This window comes from Corylus avellana, chromosome 2, assembly GCF_965113065.1.
Source record: "Corylus avellana chromosome 2, dhCorAvel1.hap1.2, whole genome shotgun sequence".
In the NCBI taxonomy this organism is placed as follows: domain Eukaryota; kingdom Viridiplantae; phylum Streptophyta; class Magnoliopsida; order Fagales; family Betulaceae; genus Corylus; species Corylus avellana.
Genome location: NC_142491.1, coordinates 690,473 through 708,176, shown reverse-complemented (window position 1 = coordinate 708,176; position 17,704 = coordinate 690,473). Strand labels below are relative to the sequence as shown.

At 35.8% G+C, this 17,704-nt stretch overlaps 1 protein-coding gene and 2 pseudogenes across 2 annotated transcripts; all 3 read left to right on the top strand.

Annotated features, from left to right (window-relative positions):
• The first annotated feature begins 3,980 nt into the window (after nt 1-3,980).
• LOC132174345 (uncharacterized) lies at nt 3,981-10,098 on the top strand (annotated as a pseudogene). Its single transcript, XR_015911476.1, has 10 exons — nt 3,981-4,806; nt 5,111-5,400; nt 6,768-7,011; nt 7,092-7,644; nt 7,766-7,870; nt 8,098-8,164; nt 8,297-8,374; nt 9,449-9,517; nt 9,778-9,810; nt 9,922-10,098. The product of XR_015911476.1 is annotated as an uncharacterized LOC132174345 (transcript).
• A 1,567-nt stretch (nt 10,099-11,665) lies between these two features.
• On the top strand, nt 11,666-12,430 carry LOC148587154 (UDP-glycosyltransferase 74F2 pseudogene; annotated as a pseudogene).
• On the top strand, nt 12,342-13,231 carry LOC132177102 (UDP-glycosyltransferase 74E2). Its single transcript, XM_059589325.2, is given in 2 exon segments — nt 12,342-12,592; nt 12,595-13,231. Coding segments are annotated over 2 exon segments (624 nt in total). The 5' UTR covers nt 12,342-12,492; the 3' UTR covers nt 13,119-13,231.
• The last annotated feature ends 4,473 nt before the right edge of the window (nt 13,232-17,704 follow it).

Genomic DNA, 17,704 nt, shown 5'->3' with positions numbered 1-17,704 from the left:
AAGCATGCATGGCAGAAGGACCCACGATGATCATTCCATTACCTTCATTCTGCAACTTCACTATTCGAATTTTCTCGGACGATTACATGAAATTCTTCTTGAAGAAATTTGCCCGCAGGAGAAGCACACCATTCAAAAGGGAGACGCAGGTCTAAGTTGCTTTCCTTTGGGATATGTCCAAGTAATTACACCTTTGGTATCTGAAATGGCCATATGAAAATACACTTAAACTTCTTATATTTATAATTTTCTATCCCAAACTATGTATATTTGCAGCTATATATAATAATAATAATAATAAAATAAGCTTCTTATATTTAATAAAACTCCTTATTACTTATCAAAAAAAAAAAAATTTCTTGGGTCGCAAGGAGAAGATGGATTGGGTACGTAATATGCTTAGATTTTTTTTATGAACTTTCTGTGAAAGTATAGCAGCTCCTGCATGCACCTAGCTACCAAGAACTTGCCAAGAATCTGCGTACGAACTCTCTGTACAAGTAACAAGTAATTGCAGTAGAATTTCTACAGCTTTGACAGGACAATCTCACGCGTAAACTCATTCTGGTTGTGGTCGAACGTGTAATTTCTTGCGTTAAATTTTTTTTTTTTTTTAAAAAAAAATGATTTGGGATATTACTAAATTTCTTATTGGAAGTGATCAAAGAAGTCGATTATGGTGAGAATAATAAGAAAGCTATGGAAATTATAAGGTTTCGATAGATTAATATGAATGCATGCAATATAATGTATATTTTTAATTTAATGTAAAGGTTCTAGGAAGGTTCCTTGAAGTTTGCAGGAATTATATATTAATTTATATATGCATTCATGTATATATATATAGATACATAATTAAAGACATGCATCATAAATATTCTTCAACAAGCCTCTCGATCTATTCTCTAAATTAAACCTCTCCCAATAATTTATCCCTTGGTAATTTATGGAAACTAGCACTACACATTATTCTTCTTTCTCCATCGTGTTCTTCATGAAGATGGCGATCCTTCTGCTGTTGCTGATTGCTTTTAGCAGCCATCTTGTTGAGGGTTCAAGGCCTTTGGGTGGCATGATGAAGCCAACACTTGGTGCAAAGAAGGTGACATTTCCAAAAGATCGAGCATTAAACGTACCACCCTCTGGTCCAAATCCTTGCCACCCAGGAGAAGTTGAAGGACATTGCAACCCATGAATGGAGCTTTAGTTTTTTCCTTGTATATTCTTTTGGGTTAATTACTTTTTTAGTACTTAGGTTTTCACATTTTTACTTTTTCATACCTAAGTTTTAATTCGTATTATTGATAGTACTTGATTTATGAGTAAATATCAATTTAATACTCTTATCACAATTCCGTCAGCAGACTGCCATGAGGTGGTTTCGGCCACCCCTGCGACCCATCTAGGGTTGGTCAAATCACCTCCATGGGCCTTATGAGTGGTTCGACTACCCCTACTGGCCAAAAAAATGGGTTGTCAACCACCTCCAGACCAGGGTTTGGTTAGTTTGGTTGACAGAATAATGATGGAAGTATTAAACTGGTATTTACCCATAAATCAAATACTATCTATAATACGAATTAAAACGAAAGTTGAAAAAATAAAAAGGGGAAAACCTAAGTATTAAAAAGATTATTATTATTATTATTATTATTATTATTATTATTTATTGGATGGAAAGGCGACTCCATCTCTATGCCAAATGTTTATACTGTTATACTATTATCCTTTCAATAATGTAATTTGGGTTCAAGTGAAAATAAATAAAGAGATTTATTTTATAATCAATATTTTGTTGTCTTAATTCTTATAAAGACTCGGATCAAGCAAACACCAGACCCGTTCAAGTTCTTATACTTTAGAGCCCAAAATAGGCTAACCAGGCTCATAAATGGACTTGGGCCCGCCTCCATCAACGGCATGCAAACGATAGGAAGTGCCCTAATATACATATATATATATATATATATAAAATGTTAAGTGTTCTTCTAGTATTTTTTTTTATCTCCTTCTCGTTCTATGTAGAAATTATTTTATAAAACTAAAAAAAAATAAAAATTACTTCTATTTCTCTCATTTAATTTTTATTAAATAATTTTCCAACAACACTTAAAAAAAAAAAACACGTAACATTTTCCACGTTATGAACTCCAAAGAAGCAAACGCGAGAGAGAGCGAAGGAAGGGAAGTAAATAGTTAACATTATCACCATAATAGCATTATCTATGAGATTATTCCAGAGTCGGTGAAAGACAGACAGGGAGAGAGGGAAAGAAAGTTGGTGGTTGGTTGGAAGTGGAAGCTTCCCTGAAAACGAAAAGAAAGGAATTGAACAGAAATCGGTAGAGAGGCAAACCTGGGGAGCGAGAGCTCTGGGCTAAGGCGGTGTTTATGTTGCACGGATTGGCTGGTGCGCTTCTGGCGGGGCTCTCCTAGTATGGAGAACATGGATGTCGATTCCTCTCTCGAATCGAGCCAACTCAAGCACCGGGACCGAATCCTGCAGGTCTACTTTCCCCTAGATTTTCTGAAATTCCCTTTTGGATTCCTTGATTTCGTGATCGTTTCGATTTTGGTAATCGGCGTTCAATTTTTATGCTGTTTTGTGAAGCTGTGGATATGGGTTTAATGCATGATTTGGCTCTTTTTGTTTCCATAAAAGTCTTTTTTTTTAGTCCTGGTAATTTTTGCCTTTTTGTTCATTGGGTCGCGCAAATGTAGTAATATAAAGAAATTGATTGATGAATGTTAGGATTTTAGTTAGTTTAAGTACGTGGAGTGTTTTTCTGATACAACAAAAATGGCTTATATGGAGACCGGAGACTTACTTTAGGAAATGCGTCCTTCTATATTCTTAGTTTGATGAATGCAATTTTTTTTTTTTTTTTTTTTTGAATAAAAGACCAGCATATCTCATATAGATCAAACCAAATGCTTCTCAAACAATACAAGGTCATGGATACAGCTGGGATAACCATCCATCCACAACTGATCTGAATCTAATGAAAAAGCATGCTTAGCTAGACAATGAGCAGCATTGTTTGCACTACGATTTACATGACAAATGCTCTAGGAATGAATCAAATCTAAACAGATTTTAGCTTCATTAACAACTTGGCCATATCTACCCAAGCAAATTCCTCCCTGCTTCAAGGCTTGCACAATTTCAAGAGAATCCCCCTCAAAAAGGACAAATTGAAAGCCCAATGAGACAACTACCTCAATCATTTTCCATGCTGAAATAGCTTCTGCAATACCAGGATCCACCACGAAAGGTTTAGTAGCACAAAAAGAAGCAATCACATGACCAGCAGAATTTCGGGCTACGAACCCCATGCCCATCTTCTGCTCTCGCTTACAAATAGCCGCATCCCACTTGATCTTGATTACATCCAATGGTGGTGGAGTCCAGCTTATGCAACTGATGACTTGTGGAGAACGAATAGAGCCACTTAGTTTTTTTTTTGGTATTTAATACTAAATATTTTTTGGGTTATGGGTATTTTATTTTTACATTTTGTATGTGTTTGATACCAGAGGCTTGCTCTACTTGGAATTCCCGGGGGATTGTCTCCCACCTGGGTTAGTTGAATTTGTCAAGGATGACAAGACTCGCATACCAGAGCTGGTGTCTGCCATATTGCCTACAGATGAGGAAATAAGGGAAGCATTCCGAGAAGCTAAGCCAGGTTCTAAGAAAGCTTCCACTAGAGTAAATAGACGATTCCGGGATAGCGTGGAGTGGTTAAAATGGTTGATGTTGGCTGCTGCCCTGAAGCACCTCTCCAAAATGAGTGTTGGCCAGCGTGGTGTTTGAATTGTGGCGCTGTTTGGGGAAACAATGATTTAGCATACGAGTAATGTTACAAGTCCCTCTTGTGTTCTTTTTGAGTTCCTCTAAGAATGATGTGGCAATTAAAATCACCATTGAGCTTGTGATTAAACATTATTAAATTTTGATCAAATGATGATTTTGATAACCACATCATTCTTGGAGGAACTTACGAGGGACACAAGCACGACTTTTAGAATTACTCGTAGCATACAGGTGTCAGACTTGTGAACACAACCTGACATGTGCAATTTGTGTTCCTTGTTTTCAGAATGGGAACCACAAGCACCACGATTATTCTATTTTCTATACGGGTGGCGGTTGCTGTGATTGTGGGGATATTACGGCATGGAAACATGAGGGCTTCTGCTCAAAGCATAAAGGTGCAGAACAAATACGACCCCTTCCAGAGGAGTTTGCAAAATCTAATGCTCTCTTCATTTGTTGTAAAGAGAAGTTAATGGTTGCAGAAACTACTTCTCAAGAAAATCCTAGAGCTGGTGACTGTATTGGAGAGCGAATGGAGGTTGCAAATGAGCTAACATTTAGGTTGGTTGAGATGCTTTTAGATTTTTGCAAGTATAATGAGAGTTTGCTCATTTTTGTTTCTAGGGTTGTCTTTTCTTCTGTTGGCTTGTTGGAGAATCTGGTGAGGGCAGAGAGGTTTTTGAGAGAAGACGTTGTGAAGAAGCTCAGTGAGTTGCTTCTGAAACTGCTCGGAGAACCTCTTTTCAAATATGAGTTTGCTAAAGTATGTATGAGCTACTATCCAAAAGTTGTAAATGATGCCATAAATGAGGGCACTTATCATGCTTTGAAGAAATATCCTCTACTGTCCACTTTCTCTGTGCAAATCTTGACTGTGCCTACTCTTAACACTGCATCTTGTGAAGGAAATGAACCTACTTGCTACACTGTTGGGATGTTTGGGGGACATTTTTTTTTCATGTGCTGGTGAAGATGATAGTTTACGGGTAGGTAATGCATGATTTTTGTTTTTACTTTGCAAGCCAGTGGAATTAATGATACATGTTAAAACGTACCTGGAGATAATTATTGCCTTAGAAAATTATTTTTTTGATAATTATTTCCCTTCTAAACAGCAGAAATCTTTCTCTGTGGTTTTGAAATATGTTTTATTCTCTTTTTAGGGGATAGAATCCTCCCTCTCCATTTCCGCTCTTTATAAAAAGATTGTTTATGAGCTATTAACCGCTCTTTACTTATCAAAAAAAAAAATAATAATAATAATAAAAAATTAAAATTATTCCTTTGCAGGTTGTTAAGTGTGGAAATTTGTATGAGACAACCATTAGAGTGCTTGAAGATGTTCGGTTTGTTATGAGCCATGCAGCAGTGGCCAAATACATTACCCATGACCAGAAAAATATATCAAAATGTTGGATGAGACTTTTAGCTTTTGTGCAAGGGATGAACCTTCAAAAGAGAGAAACAGGCTTCCATATAGAAGAAGATAATGAGAATATTGTTTTTCCTTTTGCTTTATGTCATTCTATTCCTTTTGATGATGGACTATGTGGTTTGAAAGAAACACTCCAAGAGAATAGGCTATGAAAACTCTCTAGACAAATTTTTTCTTGGCATGTGAAATTCCTTTTGATGATGGACTATGTGGTTTGAAAGAAACACTCCAAGAGAATAGGCTATGAAAACTCTCTAGACAAATTTTTTCTTGGCATGTGAAGGAGAGGGTTAGGCATTGTTTAGGCTCAAGAACATGATGAAAACTCTTTAGAACAATAGTGAAATAGCCTCCCTAACTCCCCTAAGGTCATTGGTTATGATGCTTATATAGTCTAGGGAAAGCCAAGGCTGTTTGATCAAAGTTAGCTAGGGTGAAATGGTTTTGCAGAAATTTTGATCGATCCAATTTAAGTTTGATCGGTCCAAATGTTTTTGATCGATCCAAATTTGCGATCTTATTATACAAACTTTTCCTTTTCTGGACAAATTTGATTGATTCAATTTGAATTTGATCGATCCAAATTTAGTTTGATCAATCCAAATTGAGTTTGATTGATCCAAATCTTCAACTCTTGATTTTTCTTCATTTAAGCTCCAAACTTGTCTTGAACACAACCTTAGGTCTAAAACATATATTCAAAATTATTTTGTCACTGAATTAGCAAATTTAGAAACCTATCGAGGACAAATAAGGATGGGAGAACAATGGAAGAGTGGATTGCCATTTTCTCTTATTTGTAGGGTAGAAAGAGGAAGGAGCAGGACATGGATGGGCTTTGTCCTACCAGTCCCACCATATTTCCTGAATTCTTGGTTTGACAATTTTACTTCTGTAATTTAGCAAAAACAATTTCAACCAAGGGTATAATGTAAATTTATTAGAAAATACTTTTCAACCTCTCACCTTTCTATCCTCCTACTAAACACTTGTAAAGAAAAATGCCAATCTCTTTCGTTCTTTCCCCCTCTCATTCCTACTAAACAGATATGAGGTTGTATTTAAAAGATGTAGCAAAACAAAAAATGTCAACTCGAGTCATGCAGATTTATTCTTGATTTTTGGGTAGGAAATTTGCTTAACACTTGTTTATGATGCTTAAAATATCGTCTTCTCAAAGACATATTATTTATCAAAAAAATAAAATCATCTTCTCAAAGATAATACAGTGCCTAGTTGAAGTTTTAGAGGTCAGGCTATTTTGCGATTATTGAGTCAGATGAAAATAGATGCTTTAGGAGCTTCCCATCCATCCCCCAAAGGGCAGTCGGAGATGAGCATTGCAGCTGTTTAAGCATGGTTCTTTTGTTTTGCAATTAATTCAACAATTTGCTTGAGAAAAGGGTAGCAGTTCAGAAGTGTATTGACAACTGTTCTTTATTTTTATTTATTTTTTTCATTTTTAGGGAATTTGATAATCAAGCTCTATGAACTTCATTAGATTCTATGAATTTACATGCTGGTATCATTGTTGTTATGCTTCAAAGGTAATATTTTAGGTATCTTGAAGCACCTTGAGATGAAAGAATTCTTTCCTGATACTCAATTTTGGAATCGAACTTCTGAGCCTGTCCTTTCTGGTGACCCTTTTTCATCATTGATGTGGGTTATCTTTTGTCTTCCATACCCATTTCTATCATGCGAAGAATCCATGTTATCCCTTGTGCATGTCTTCTATGCCGTCTCTGTAGTGCAGGTAGAACTTAACTCCTTTTACTAATAAATCCAATTTACCATCACTAGTCTAGTTTCCTGATCCTGATAATTGGAATGCAGGCTATAATTACATATTGTGGGATACATCATTGCAAGACGAGTGAACTAGGATTGAATGATTGCCTGATTTCTGACATCTCCAAAGTTTTGGGGGAATCTGGATGTGCCCAGCAATATTTTGTCTCACGTTATATTGGCCCATCGAGTAATATGAGGGATACAAATTCGTAGCTTGAGTTTCCCTTATTTGCGGAGGTGTGCACTGCTGTGGAAACTACTCAACGCATCTGCCCCAGCACCTTTCTATGATAGGGATAATGTGTTTGATAGATCATCTGTTGCCATCAATGACATGATGGATATCACTGATGGTTCATTGATCGAGTTCAATGAAATCCAACAGCTGGAGAACTTGTTTAAGATTCCACTGCTGGATGTTGTTTTAAAGGAAGAAATTCTGCGTCCTCTAGCTTTAAAATGGGTTTATCATTTCTGTGAGCAGTTCAAAGTTCGTAGTTTTGGACATGAAATGCATACATGAAATGCATATTACACCTGCAATTCCATTTAAGTTAATGCATCTTCCCCATGTTTACCAGGATCTCTTGCAGAGGTTTGTTTTTAACTTTTCCACTTCAGATATGCTTACAGAATGTCCTTTTTCTCTTGAAAATCTCCGTGTATATATATATATATATATATATATATATATATATATATATATATTTTATCAGGTTGATAAAACAGTGTTGCCCTGACTGCAAAATTAGCCTTGGTGAGCCCGCATTATGCCTCCTGTGTGGTAGATTATGCTCTTCAAGCTGGAAGTCTTGCTGCAGGTTCTTGCTCCTCCAATCCTCATAGTTTCTGTTACAGATCGTGTTTCTCAAAAGTTCACAGAGTCATACTTCTGATCTTGATGTCATAAGGCATTAAATAAACTATAAAAAGAGATCAAATTAACCTTTTGTGGTTCATGCTTAACATTTGATCTCAATGTCACATGTTTACATGCATATGCTTTATCAACTAACTGGAAGTTTGGTTATATTTTATTCTTTTAAAGCCAAAGTGGATGCCAAGCTCATGCAATGGTCTGTGGTGCTGGTACTGGAGTGTTCCTATTGATCAGGGTATGCTTTATAGGTTTTTCTAGTTTATTTGTAGGAAGCTCAAAAAGTCTCCATAGTTCTATTTCTTCTGTCTTACCTTGAACTTTTTCTTTTGAGTTGATAACTGATAAATCATGTTCTTTGTTATGATAGAGAACAACAATCCTGCTACAGAGATCTGCACGTTAGGCTCATTGGCCATCACCTTACCTGGATACTTTTGGCGAAGAGGTAAACTTTTCTTGCTTCTGTTTTTTTTTTTTTGATAAGTAATAATGATATAAAAAGGTGCAAAGGGGTGCAACCCACATACAGGGGAAGTATAAACAGAGAGCGCCTAAAAGGGAGAGAAATGAAAAAGAAAATCAGAGAAACTAATCATTAAAGGAGCTAACCAAGCGGCCGTCAAAGAGTAAAGAGTAAAGAAGAAAAAATGAGTCAATTCCTCTATGGTCCTAGTGGAATTTTCAAAACATCTAGCATTTCTTTCATTCCATATACACCACATAAGACACAGGGGGATCATCTTCCACACAACCGCGCTTTGAGATCGTCCTCCCGACCACCAGCTATCGAACAAGTCCCTCACCCTGCAAGGCATGCCCCAATGCAACCCAAACCGCTTAAAAATCGTATGCCAAAGAGCACTTGCGAGCTCACAATGGAGAAGAAGATGATCGACTGACTCTCCGATCTTCTTGCACATACAACACCACTCCACTACCACTATGTTTCTCTTACGCAGAGTATCATGAGTCAAAATTTTGCCTATGGCCACAGTCCACCCGAAAAATGATTAAAAAAAAAGGGTATTTTGAATGGATTTTCTTGCTTCTGTTGTTTTTGTTCTGTCTTTATGAACCCGCATTTTCTTGTCTCTTTGAATGGATTCTTCTTCTTTTAATTTTTCTTTCTCAAAAGGGTATTTTGCCCATACAATAATTCTTTTGTTTTAAACTTCCTCACTTAGATTTAAGTTACAATCAATTGATTGGATGCCAAAGTTTTAAAGTTTATCTATCTGAGGTTTGATTTATTCTTAAAAACCCACATGCTGATTTCAAGTCTATTCAGTTTCTTTCCCTTTGAAAAGATAAAAATAATAAATTGTTTACATTCACCTAATTCCATTCAAATGCTGCAATCTTTGTATAGAAGGTCAATTTAATTGGTCAGGATTTTGAAGTGTTTTAGATATCACTGCTGAAAACTGTAGTACTTGTTTGAAGTTTTATAGCCTTCTGCTAGCTTTGTTGCAAGTTTTTCTTCTAGCGATTTACACTTCTTATTATTATTATTTCGCAGGATATTGACATGCATAGAGGGAAGCCATTGTACTTGAATGAGGAACGCTATGCTGCTCTAACTTGCACGGTGAAGAGAACTTTTTTTTTAATTTTTAGGGTCTTGCGATTATTTTAGTTTTGTCATTTTAGCTTGATAAAGGGTCTTTTGCTTTGTTTATATGTATGACACTTCCTACAATGACCTAAGTACGTGAACTTAAAGATGTATTCCTACTTAAGTTACCCTTTTTTTTTTTTTTTGCCTTTTGTTCAAATTTGTTTTCATCATTTTTTTTTTTTTTTGGTTATGGTTAAGTAATATTTCCTTATTTAATTCTGCATTGATAGGTTGCTTCCCATGGCCTTGATCGGAGTTCTAAGGTTCTTCATCAAACTAATATTGGTTCTTTCATGGTGTACTTTGGATTTCATGCTTATGTTTCTTGAGATGGTTGGTGTTATGCATTTTCTTTTTTCATGATCTTGCTTCAGTGCATGTATATCTCTGGTGTATCATTGATGCTGAATATCCGAGTTTTGCCGGCTGTTCAGAATTTTGAATGAGACCTATAAGGAGATGGGAAGTGTTCCTGCATATGCTGTATATATCTGATAGGGGCAATTTATTAAGGATCTTGGACTTTGGCATGGTGTTGTACATACAGATCATTCAGGTCAGTTTGCTACTGTTTTATTTTCTCTTCTTATCTGCTGGTCTGGAAACCACTCTGCCCTTAGTTCTTTTTCCACTCTCAAAACGGAAATTTATATATATATATATATATATATATATATATATGATTTCATGGATTAGATTTATCATGAGAAAATCTTCAGAAGAAATTTGCATTTTCACAATGGAATATGACAAGTGAGATTGGGATTCATACTCTTCTGTCCAAATTAATGATTCATTCAAGTTGACTTAACATTGATATCAAAACCCTAAACCTAACGGGTATCGTGGGCATCCTTGATTCACTATGACCAGAGATGGTATTGACGCTATCCAGCACTTGGTTGAGATGGGCCCTGCTCTGTCTTATTGCCCCGTCTTTCTTGGTCAAAGTTGTATGCTCATTTTTTACCCCCTTTTCGTGGATAACAATGATGAATCATGAGAATCTGGCTTGCTAAAAGTCTGCCCTTAAAAATGAAGATTAATTTGCTAAAAGTCTTTTTTGACTTAAAAATTGTGTTTCTCAAACACAATCCCAAATATGCCCTAATATTATTAGTAGGTGGATTTCTTTTACGTGATGATTTACACAAGATGCTTAGGGCATTATATATTGCTTTACATGAAAATAAAATGGAATGAAATGTCTAATTGTAATTAATTCAAATCACCTGATTCCTATGTGTAGAGTATTTCCTCTAAGGTTTCCTTGTGGAGAATGCAATCCTGCAATGATGTCACATATTCTCTTGTCTTCGTACCTAGCTGGTGGGGGTGGTAACTCATGTTCGCTTGTCGAGTTCAGTTCGAGTCCAAGTATGAATATAAGACTATATAGGTTAACCATAAATCGGTCCATTTAATTAAACAGGTCAAACAACTTAACCTTAACCCTCTAATTTTGTATTGAGTTCGTGTCGGGTTTGCGGGTCATGTTAAAAATTGCTAACCACGATGTTGCGGGTTGGGTTGGGTTCGTGTTGAGACGTTGATATAAGACTATATATAGGTCAATCCTAACTAGACACAATTAATTAAACGGGTCAAATTCCTCAAGTCTAACCATTTAATTTTGTGTTCGATTCGTGTCAAATTCGCTTATCGTGTCAAAAGTTGCCACCCTTACTTGTTGGTGCGCAAGTCATACCGTAAAGATCACATATATTTGCCTTGCTATGTTAGGCCAAGCTTGCCTTGCTTGACACACACCCTTAGATGATTCTTTGTTGACTTCATGATTTGCTGAGAGATTTGCGTGATATGCTACTGCATGGTCTCCATGACCTCTAGTATTATGATTTACAGCTGTAGGATCTCCATCTATATGGTTAACAAAAAACATGTTCTTTTTAATTCTGGTCTTTAATTTAATATTCTACTTCGGCCATGTGGTCCTTTCAGCAATGAGCTGTTTTCTCCTTGTCTTTTTTCTCACAAACTTTCACGTGAGTTGTATGATTTTTTAATAAACACAACTATATATTCAGATTCAGATTTACATTTAGGCAAGGCCACACCATACAACTTCGTGTTAATCTTGAAGTTGTGTAAGCCAGAATGGACAAGGAAAGAAATGTCTACAGAGCTCATTGTTTGGTCTTGGCCTATCCAGCGCAAGGCCACATTAATCCCATGATGCAATTCTCGAAGCGTTTGGAGCACAAAGGAGTAAAAGTTACACTCGTTATTACCAAATCCATCTCCAACACCATGCATAAAGAAGCCACCTCCATTGCTCTTGAGACAATCTCCGACGGCTATGATGAAGGCGGGATAGCACAAGCTGAGAGCATCCACACCTATTTGGAGCGCTTCCAGCGAGTCGGGTCGCAAACTCTAGTTGAGCTCATTGAGAAAGTTTCTAGCTCAGGCTGTCCTGTTGATTGTGTTGTTTATGATCCTTTTGTGCCTTGGGCGCTAGACGTAGCCAAAAAGTTTGGATTACTCGGGGCTGTGCTTTTCACTCAATCTTGTGCTGTTGATAATATATATTACCATGTTCACAAAGGAGTACTGAAACTCCCGCTTTCAGAGACTGAAATTTTGCTTCCTGGATCGCCTCCTCTTGGACCTCAAGATATGCCATCCTTCATTTATGATTTCGGATCCTACCCGGCTTACTTTGACACGCTTGTGGGTCAATTCTCCAACATTGATAAAGCTGATTGTGTCCTTGTCAACACTTTTTATGAGTTGGAGCAAGAGGTGAGGGCTTGTGACTACCAATTTTTTGCACTGTTTTTATTTTTATTATTATTAATATGTTAAATTACCATTTATCCTAAAAATTTCACATAGGAAGAATTAAATTTAATCATTTAATTATTACTTTAACACTTCCTCATGAGTGGGTTCGAACTCTCTTTTAATAGGTGAAGTCTAACATGTGCAATATTTTAATTAAATAGGGGTGAATGATAGAGTCAATATTCGATTTTAGAACTTTTGACTCTAATACCATATTAATTACTAGTTATCCTGAAATCTTAAACTTATAGGAAGATGTAAATTTAATCATTCAATTATTACTTTAACATGATATTGTGTAAGGGAATCAGAAGAGGAAAAACTCCCTAAACATTTTGTAGAGGAGACGTCTCAAAAGGGATTGGTTGTTCGTTGGTGTCCTCAGTTGAAGGTGTTGGCTCACGAGGCAGTGGGATGCTTTGTAACGCATTGTGGGTGGAACTCTACTTTGGAAGGCCTTAGCTTCGGTGTGCCGATGGTTGCAGTGCCATATTGGTCAGACCAGAGCACGAATGCAAAGTATATTATAGATGTTTGGAAGATGGGACTGAAAGTTCCAGCTGATGAGAAAGGAATTGTCAGGCGAGAAGCAGCGGAACATTGCATCAAGGAAATAATGGAGGGAGAGAGAGGAAAAGAGATAAAGAAAAATTCTTTCAAGTGGAGGAAGCTGGCCAAAGAGGCTGTTGACGAGGGTGGAAGCTCTGATAAAAACATTGAAGAATTTGTAACTAAATTGGTTGATTCTTTGTCCATTTCCTAAGTTGGAGCTGTTTCATTGTCAAGTCGAAGTGATTATGTAATAAATTCGGCTTGTGATGAGCTATTATTATTATTATTTTAGTTTTAAATAAAAAAATTTAATTATGAAGACTAGTTGGTCTCGTATTGAAGCTTTCAAGGTGTTTTTATTTGTTATTTTTAATTCATTTATTCTTTTTGGGTTGTCTTCTTTAATGTTTTTGATAGATCGGGCATGAATAACTGTAGCCGTGTCATCGTTTTGGTAGATGTCACATGGCAAACAAGAAGACGTGACACTATTCCTATTAAATATTTGGATGGAAAATTGACAAAAATGAGTAATTTGAAAATTAAGAATTTTCTTTAGTATTATTTTGCAAAAATTAAAAACATGGTTTACCCAGTCGCAGCCACATGCCTTTAAGAATTTTATTTCTAAAGTATGTATTAAAGAAAACAAGTAAGAAGTGCATGTTATTAAAAAAGCGTGCTTTTCATATGTTAAGAAACACATGCTACTGTAGGCATGTTGCCATTAAACCTTTGATCTTATAAAAATGGCAATCGGAATTAATATTACGTCAAAAAGATTGTAAATCCAAGTATAAGTTATCGCAAGTAATAAATTTTTGGTAAGACCGAAGACGATCCACAGAGAATAGTAGACACTCGATTAGTAAAATTTCTATTACGGTGTATAAAAATAAAATTAGCTGATTGTTGTTTTCCACTAAAAAGTGATTAAATTAATAAAAACTAAATTAAGTAAAATAGAGTTAAGGAAAAATTAATAGAAAAAACACTATGGCTTCAAGGATTCCCTAGACAAATTTATAACTCGATTAGGCAGAGAATCAACTCTTCTAATCGGAAGATTTAACAATAAAGCCCTAATTAAAAATAAAGTCGATTGAGTGTGGGTTTGATTGAAAATTTGATTTCAATGACATGTTAAGAGAGATTAAATTTGAATAATAATAAATCAAAGAAAGTAAGTATTTGATATAAACAAAAATAATAATGAATCACAAACTAGTCAACGTGAAATATTTCTCAAATTAAAATAATTTCAAACATTTAATCATTAATTTATGAAGAATATCAAACATAGTCTCAAGAATACATAATAAAAATACTGGCCACTTGTCTCCCTCTTTTACTTTAACTTCAGGTTGTGCTTTTAAATTTGGCAACAAAATTAAAGCACGTTTCTTCTCTTTACGAGTCAAGGATTGCATGATTTTGTCAAGATTTCTCTCAAGATGGCCTTTATTTTCTTTCTTCCCAAGTAAGGTGAACCCTTTTCTATTTCTTTTGTCTTGTTTTTTTGTTGCTTTTTATCTTTTTCTTCTTATTTTCCTCCACATTTCTTTTCAAGTAAGTTACCCTTCTTATTTTGCTCTACCTTTAAAAAAGTTTGGCTTATTTACCCTTTTTTTTTGAGATTATTAATAGATTTATTGCTTATTGTTTGTTTGTGACTCTGTTGTTGGGATCAGGATCCCTAACAATAGCTGGGGAATTGCCCATCAAATTTTTTTAAAATTCTAGCTATTAAATCTCATCCAAGGGAACCACCTTCATGGGTCAGCTCGGGTGGCCGGTCACCCCATATTTTTTTATTATTATTTTTACTATATTTTATTTTTACAATTTAAATAATAAAATATTACTTTTTTAATTAGTGGGACATGTGGCAGTTTGTAGACCCTTAGATGAGATTTAATGGCAAAAATTTCAAAAAAAAAAAAAAAAAAAAATTGATGTGCAATTCCACAGCTAGCTGTGGATCCCAATCCCTGTTGTTGGGGTGTCCATCTCCTTGTAATTGATGTGGGTGCTTTGATTCATTATTAGCAAATTAATGATGCTGAGAAACTCCACTAGTGGAAGCTGGTCATGCTCCATTCAAATGGATACATGTCACTTAATTTTTCTTTCCCTCTCAATATCCTGCTAACTCCTACAAGAGATGATTTTTAGTATAAATATACTATTTAATCTAAAAAATTAATTATTAAACAATATCTCACAATTAATTATTAAATGCAAAGATTGGTACAAAATAAGGCATTATAATGCTTATTTTAATTTAAAAATTGTGCACATTTAAATTATTATCATTGTATTTTAAAAAAAACCTAATCACGCACCTAAAAAGTGACTGCCTACGCAATCTCAGGTTGCTAGTAGGTGGAAAGACGTGTTCAAAATTTCTCTTTTAACTCTGCATAATGTCATTATGGTGTTGCAAATAGAGTTAAAGCATGTTTGAGATTGCGTTTGGAAATAGAGCTTTTAAAGTTAAAACGATTTTTTTAGCAAAAATTTCATTTTTAAGTTTTTGTCAAATGCATTTTGGCTATTTTTAGAGTAAAAAGTAAAAAAAAAAAAAAAAAAAAAAACTTTTGAATTTTTTACTAAACATGCTATTTTTTTGTTTGGCACAGCTTTTCAGATACTAAAAATACTTTTTAAACGCTCTAACTCAATCTCTCAATATAAGATCAATTTGCTTTACTCTTCCATCTTGAGAAAGACAAGAATCTTAAACGGATTAAATTTGTTATTTGTTCTAAATTCCTCGATGTGATTTGATTTGAATTTATTCAGTTTCTTCATTGATTTGGACATTAAAGAAACACTTTTTTAGAATTTTAGACCATCACTTGTCGAAAGTTTAAGCGATTTTCTTGAAGACTACGTCTGTATAGTAATACATCATATCATATGAAAGTTGATAGAGCAAATATGAATGTTTCAGATGGAATAATTGAACAAGAAGCAACTAAAGATAGGATTTGAACCATTGAGCAGTTATTACATAAAAGGCATTTGTCATAAGCCAAAATTATTACATAATCAGTCAGACTGGACCAAGAAATAGCTGCAACTTAGGAAATGAACTTAAGAGTTAACCAATTTAGCTACAAATTCTTCAATATTTTTATCAGAACTTCCACCCTCGTCAATAGTCTCTTTCGCCAATTTCCTCCATTTTAAGACATTTTTCTTTATCTCTTTTCCTCTCTCTCCCTCCATTATTTCCTTGATGCAATGTTCCGCTGCTTCTCGCCTGACTATTCCTTTCTCATCAATTGAAGCTTTCAAAATAGAATACAAAAGACAGATGTACAAACTCTTCTTTTGCTAGAACGGATGGTGGCTGATCTCTATTTTTTTTTTCTCACTCTGCAGCACCATTTTTCTTCTAATCACTTGTTTTTGGCTCCTCCAAAAACTACCAAGAAGAAAACACCCTTGCTGCCCTTGTACCTCCTTCTCTCAAATTCTCTCTTTTTTCTCCTCCCTTTGGTGCTTCACGTTTTTGGCACACACAAATTCACCTTGTGCTTTGTTCCTTATATAGAAGCTTAACTCTCCTTTTACATGTTGGTCTAGGACTTCTACTATAAGTCAAACAAGGAGTCCAAATACACATAGGAGAAGGTCTCCAAAACCCACATGCAAATGAGCAAACCGGTTGAACCAAAAAACCTCTCTTACTTGAGGAAGGAGACAAATCATTGGGTCCCACCATGACTTTTAATTCAAGTCATACTTAACAATCTCCACCTTGACTTGAATCCCATCAAGTCTATCAAAACGTGTCTCCTCCAGATGTCTCCGCCTCAGCCCCAAGGGCAATCACACTCCACAAGTGTCCCTCAAGTCCAAGCGCCTCTTGAACTTGAGCATAGGACTTGGTTTAGACATTACACCATGCCTCCCTATCAGCCCCGTCGACCATACAGCTTTCTCCGATGACTCTTTCTTTCTGTAGACCCATCTGCACCCTTTAGCCTTCTTTCCCTTGGGTAATTCTGCCGATTCCCAAGCTTTACCACTCCATAGTGACTCCACCTCTTTCAGCGTACCATTCTAAACAGACGATGAATCTCCACTACTAGCTGTCAGAGCAAAAGAAACCATATCCTCAAAGCCATACCTCTTTGTTGCTTTTCGATCACGTTTCTCTTGGCCTCTTGCTAAAGAATAAGACTCTTCCTGGTGCTGTAAGTCTCTTGAAGATTCTCTGTCATCACATTCATCCATGAGTGAACACTGTTCATCAAGCTCCACCTCCACAAATTGTTTATCTTTCTGCACTGTACTTTCAGAAAGATCATCTAAGTTAACAAACTCAGACTTCTTCGGTTCCTGCTCTGTAACTTCAGGTTCTGCACTTGACCCATCCTTGTACATAGCACACTCATTAAAAGTCACATTCCGACTTCTAATGATCTTCCGATTTTGATCATCCCAAAATCAATAACCGAAGGCCTCATCTCCATATCCAATGAAGAAATACTTTCTAGATTTAGCATCTAGTTTACTCTGAGAATCAGACTCATCATGGACATACGAAGCACAACCAAAAACTTTCAGATGTACCTCTTTTCCACTCCAGACTTCTTCTGGTAGTCTATAGCTCAGGGGAACGGAAGACCCCCTATTTATCAGGTATGCAGCAGTGCTCACTGCATCAGCCCAGAAAGTCTTTGGTAACCCAGCATGCAATCTCATATTCCTGGCACGCTCATTGAAAGTCTTGTTCATGCACTCAGCCACGCCATTCTGCTGCGGCGTTCCCGGGATAGCTTT